The sequence below is a fragment of the Salvelinus fontinalis genome, chromosome 15 (assembly GCF_029448725.1).
Source record: "Salvelinus fontinalis isolate EN_2023a chromosome 15, ASM2944872v1, whole genome shotgun sequence".
NCBI lineage: Eukaryota > Metazoa > Chordata > Actinopteri > Salmoniformes > Salmonidae > Salvelinus > Salvelinus fontinalis.
The window spans coordinates 41920480-41926479 of NC_074679.1; the positions used below are offsets into that span (position 1 = coordinate 41920480).

Sequence of the window (6000 nt, forward strand, 5' to 3'; positions counted from 1 at the left end):
TGAGAGGAGGAGAGCGAGTAGATGTGATAAGGAATTATACAACAAGCAAAGTGATTATGCTGGATGTGGCTGCTGTGAAAGTGAACTGTGTGCGGGTGATCAGGGGTGTATTCATTCCACCGATTCTGTTGCAAAAAGTCTTACATTTAAGCAAACGGAACGATATGGGGAGGGACCTACCTGAATTTGTCCAGTAGAAACTGGACAAACTGGACAGTAGAGACTGAAAACGTTCCCGTTTTGCAACTGTTTGGACTAATGATTACACCCCAGATCAGCTGGATGCCGGCACGTGTGTGCAAGGTGGTATTGAATGTGTCACTGTCTTTCACCTTGATTATTTCAATTTGTCTCTCGACCTGTGCACCTACTTTATAAACGTTCATTTGTAGGCTAGGTTGTAGTAACCTCATGATGGGTATAGGGCAAATTTGAGTATCATGTAGTATCCTAAACCTATCAAAGTTACATTGAGCTGGGTGAATGAAATATGAATGACAGTCATCAAATATGCTGTAATAGAAATAAGAAAGATCGTCCTCCCTAATCTTAAACGGCACTGACCGTAAACATTAACCTCCTACTCACAATGTACAGTAAGTAGCTAGTTAGTTACATCATTGTTTTAGTTCATGTAGAATGAGCTAACTTTCAAACCAAGTCATAACCCTGAACGGGCAACTGTTATTGCCATCAACATCAGTGGAGTATGCTAAGCTAACTCTAACCTTTCCCCCTCTGTCTCTGTATTCCCCAGGCATCTTCACAGCGCCCATTGATGGACGCTACTTCTTCAGCGCCATCCTGACGGGCCACAAGAACGAGAAGATCGAGGCGGTGCTGTCCAAGTCCAACTACGGTATGGCCCGGGTAGACTCTGGGGGATACCAGCCAGAGGGCCTGGAGAACAAGCCAGTGGCTGAGGCCAAGATCAACCCTGGCTCCCTGGCCGTGTTCAACATAATCCTTCCTCTCCAGGTTGGAGACACAGTCTGCATTGACCTCGTCATGGGCAAGTTGGCCCACTCCGTAGAGCCTCTCACCATTTTCAATGGAATGCTTCTGTATGAACAGATGTGAGCCAACGGGACAGCATCCTCTAGGCTCTCAAGCTGGAACAAGGGAGAGGAAGGGAGGGAGGGAAGAGGAAAGTGAGAAAGAAGAGAGGGGTTGGGGTTGGTCCCCTCCGGAGCAATTTAGTCGCACGGTTTTATTTGACAACTGCATTTGAAAGCAAAATGATCAGTCCAGAGAATGAGGTTAGAATGACTTTATATCGACTCGCGAAACATGGGAATGAAAGAGAACTAGGAGACGACGACAATTGACAGAAAAGTGTTGTGTTTTTTCCTCCGCGTGTCATTCCTGGCCCTCTGATGTTTGAGACCTGATGAACTGCTTGAAAAAACATAGGATATACTGTAGACTGCGCAGCAGCAGACTGAGTGATGTTTAGCTTGCCCAGCATTTGGAGAGGTTTTTTCACAACGAATTTGTACTACTGCAGGATTTTTATATGTTGATTGGAGTCTCCGTCTCCTTATTACTCACTCCAGGCATGGGGCTCGGAGTACAGTAGTCCTTCATGCACCAATACCGACCATAAGGTCTCCTTGACATCCCACGTACCCCTTTGCTGCAAAGTGTTTCCCTGCCATGGAGCCAGACCCACAGTCAAGGTCTGAGGTTAACCTTAAGTAGTTAACCTTAATAACCAGGAATGAGAAATTAATTTCTTGATTTTTTTCTAGTTGTTTTCTATTGAGATGAATTCACACATTTTGTGAATGTTTTTATATTACTGTGCACTTTTCTATCTCCTTGTATGTGTGTTCTGGTCTTTATACCCTGTAATGCCTTTGGCCCAGTGAATCCGAAGTTTGCCTGTGTGGATATTATTTTAAAGCTTCAGTACCTTATACTGACGGGTTCCAAAGTGTTTTCTGTGCCGTCCGTCACTTACCTAAAGCCTTCCGAAATGTCTGTGATACTCCAGATGAATGAAAGAATGTTCCTAGCTCAAACCCCAGCCTTAAGCCACAACCAAGTAGGAATTTACCTCAACCAGAGGGAAACGCTGCCTTACACCACAGTACAGTAGGACCAAATGGGCTATAGCCCCTTTATTACATCAGTAGGGTTGCAAAAATCTGCAACATTTCCCCAAATTCCCAGGTTTTCAAGAAATCCTGGTTGGAGGATACCAGATGTCCTTCTTGTTCCCTCCTGATTCCAGGAATCTTCTAACCAGGATTTTTGGAATACCTTGGAATTTTGGGCAAGTCTTTTTCAACAAATGACAACCCATTTCACTTCAACCTTACACATACCAGATGCGATGTAGAAGACAACGATATCAGAACAGCATCAGGATGTTATTAATGTTATTAGGTTGGTAGGCTATTGGAGCATATGTTTATGTGTTCTTTACTTGGAAATTCAGCTTACAGATGATCAAATCAGACCTGGATTCAAATCAAATCAAAAATCTGTGTATTTGAGTATTTTCTAATAATGTGGCCTTAATCAACTACTTCTATTGGAAGTATTTGAAGGTATTTTCAAATAATTTCCAAAAATAGCCTACTATTTGAAAGAACTTTCAAATGCTATTTTCAAATACCTGGGTTAAATGCATCGGAGTATATATTTGAGTCACTGACTGTGTCCGAATATCCATACCTGCATCCTAAATTGTAGGCCGTTTGAGTATGCGAAAAAAAAGTTTCATATTATGCGACATTTCGAAAATCAAGTATTGTTTAAATGCCAGGATGTTATACTCATTTTGTCTCTTCATCTAGTAGAATTCGATGCACACTTTTCCACAATGCACTGGAAGAGGTGGGTTGCGAGTGATAGGCCCTCGTTCCCTTCAAGTAGCCAAATACCAAAACTAGACTACTTAATTGGACAGATGCAGAATAGCAAAGCTTCTGCGGTGGTGTTCAAATGATATTTTTTTTTGTAGATTTCTGTTTTCGTATTCGAAAGGGTTTCTTATTCTCTTGGCCTTCGTCAGCGCTTTTAAAGTAAATACTAAACCATCTTTTGATCTCTGAATGTCTGGGCACCGGGGACTAGGGATGTGGCTGCGTTATTGATGTCATGTTAATCTGTCCTTTTGATTTCAACATATGGATTGTTTTAGTTTTGTAGACTAGGTTACCGATTTGATTATTTATTTTATGGGTCAAGCCTTTGCATTCATTCTTATCTCGTTCCCAATGATCACTGTTTTAGTTTATTATGTTGCTGTCCAGCGGTTCAGAATTCGCAATGCACCCGACTGTCCACATTGTTCTGTGCAATAGTCTTTTGATTTGAACATCTGAAGAGTTTTGGTGTGTGTACTAGGCTATTTGATTTAATTTATATATGTTACAGCACTTTGGTTTCACTACTAAATATTTTGAAATGGAACCAAATTATCTATTTCTGTCTTCAGTCTTTTTTAAATAGGATAGATGGGTGATATGGGCTACGATATAGGTCGAATGTGATAGCCTGAGTAGGCCTATAACTCCATTCCTATTTTATTCAGAGTTTAGAGAAATTAATACAATTGGAAATAAGCTATTATCAGGCTTGTAATGCGATACGTCTATTGAAAAAAATCCACCCCTATTTGGCCCCGCCCCACCTTCTCAGCCATTCAGGAGCCGCTACTGCGTTGCGGCCGTGGCATACTTTTTACTAAACGGTACGTGCTAAATAGTATGCAGTTTAAGTATGTAGTACGCTAGTATGGGAATTCAGACACAGCCAGTGTATTTGAGAATTTTCAAATACATGCCAGTACTTTCCAAGTGTATTTCCAAATACCTTCCAATATTCAACTACTTGTCTTTTCAAATAAAACATATCTGAATACTTACTTCGAAATGTATGTGAAAGTAATTGAGACATTTGAAATAGTATTTGAACCCAGAACTGGATCAATGGATACCAACATTTTTCGCAGAGATGTACACCATTACAATCAAATACATGGAGTTTTATAAAAAAATATCACTATTGGAAGACGCTGTATTTAGTTGAGAAGTTGCAATATTGCTTCCCTGTGCCTTTGAGTTTTTATCCACTTCAATCAAATGTATTTATAAAGCCCTTTTTACTTCAGCCGATGTCACAAAGTGGTTTCTTCTGTCTGACCTCTGTGCCTGTTATTGCTAAAGGAATCGGTTTACTCAATCTATGAAGTAAGTCATCAATAACTGGTTATACCACATGCCAATGAAAGCAATGCTAGGTATTTAAGGTCTTCTTTTCCAACCTGTTACCTTGAATGTGTGATTTGGCGACACATGTGGTTCAAATAAAGATATTACATTTTACACAGCCCTGCCCTCTCCATAGGAGTTTCGGATTCACTCGCTGCTCAAAGGGTTATGACTCTAATCTAGTGGGAAAGGAGTGAGAAAGGTGACGATGCCATGTTTTGTGATGTCATCTGTCTAGTTTGAGCAGACCTCTCGGTTCTTTGCCCTCGTGTGATTGCTTAAATTAATATTTCTTAAATGGCAGCGATCCAAATGCTGTGATTTATTAAATACAGTATATCGTACGGAATCAAGTATTTCCATATCTGGAAGAATTTACCATTTGACTTATTAGGCCATTTGGAACTTAAGTCAAAATGTTTGATACATTTTTATTCCTGCACGCGAATAAACATGGCATTTTGCGTCTCTCTCGGCTAGTGCTGTGAAGGCTGAGAAAGAAACAGTGTAGCGCCTTGCCATTTTCCAGTCTGCAAGCCAAAAAGAGAGAGTCATTAGAGATCTCCCTATGAATTAATGGAAATAATAACATCTCACAGCTGTCCTTCAACAGACACAGATGTCTAATTTATGATGAACAAAGTACCTTTCGTTTCTCCTGCGTCGAGCTGGGACGGGACTTCGTCAAGTTCTGGATGTCTGGACAGAGAGATGGAAGGAGGAACACCTACTGCCTTTCCTCTCACCGACTCCAGGGAATACAACTTCATCCATGTTTTCCCCAGTTTTCCTTTCTTCTTCATTAGATTTCCGCTGTCCTTTATCTGTGTAATGAGCTCAGGTTTTGACCTCCAAAAACCTGCCGTTCCGATGCCGGATTGTCTCCTCCGGTTGGATTGAGAGAACCTGGAAGGGTTCAGGAATCAAGGTAAGACCCAGATGCAGACTGTCGAAGTAACATTACATTTACATTACATTTAAGTCATTTAGCAGACGCTCTTATCCAGAGCGACTTACAAATTGGTGCATTCACCTTATGATATCCAGTGGAACAACCACTTTACAATAGTGCATCTAACTCTTTTAAGGGGGGGGGGGGGGGTTAGAAGGATTACTTTATCCTATCCTAGGTATTCCTTAAAGAGGTGGGGTTTCAGGTGTCTCCGGAAGGTGGTGATTGACTCCGCTGACCTGGCGTCGTGAGGGAGTTTGTTCCACCATTGGGGTGCCAGAGCAGCGAACAGTTTTGACTGGGCTGAGCGGGAACTGTACTTCCTCAGAGGTAGGGAGGCGAGCAGGCCAGAGGTGGATGAACGCAGTGCCCTTGTTTGGGTGTAGGGCCTGATCAGAGCCTGAAGGTACGGAGGTGCCGTTCCCCTCACAGCTCCGTAGGCAAGCACCATGGTCTTGTAGCGGATGCGAGCTTCAACTGGAAGCCAGTGGAGAGAGCGGAGGAGCGGGGTGACGTGAGAGAACTTGGGAAAGTTGAACACCAGACGGGCTGCGGCGTTCTGGATGAGTTGTAGGGGTTTAATGGCACAGGCAGGGAGCCCAGCCAACAGCGAGTTGCAGTAATCCAGACGGGAGATGACAAGTGCCTGGATTAGGACCTGCGCCGCTTCCTGCGTGAGGCAGGGTCGTACTCTGCGAATGTTGTAGAGCATGAACCTACAGGAACGGGTCACCGCCTTGATGTTAGTTGAGAACGACAGGGTGTTGTCCAGGATCACGCCAAGGTTCTTAGCACTCTGGGAGGAGGACACAATGGAGTTGTCAA

General features: G+C 42.7%; 1 protein-coding gene across 1 annotated transcript in view; it reads left to right on the plus strand.

Annotated features, from left to right (window-relative positions):
• Positions 1-4122, plus strand: part of LOC129811998 (EMILIN-1-like) — a 63941-nt gene extending 59819 nt beyond the window's left edge. The window contains exon 8 of the mRNA XM_055863866.1: positions 758-4122. Coding sequence (XP_055719841.1) covers positions 758-1080 — 323 coding nt within the window. The 3' untranslated portion in view covers positions 1081-4122. The remainder of the gene's footprint in view (positions 1-757) is intronic.
• Positions 4123-6000: the final 1878 nt, after the last annotated feature.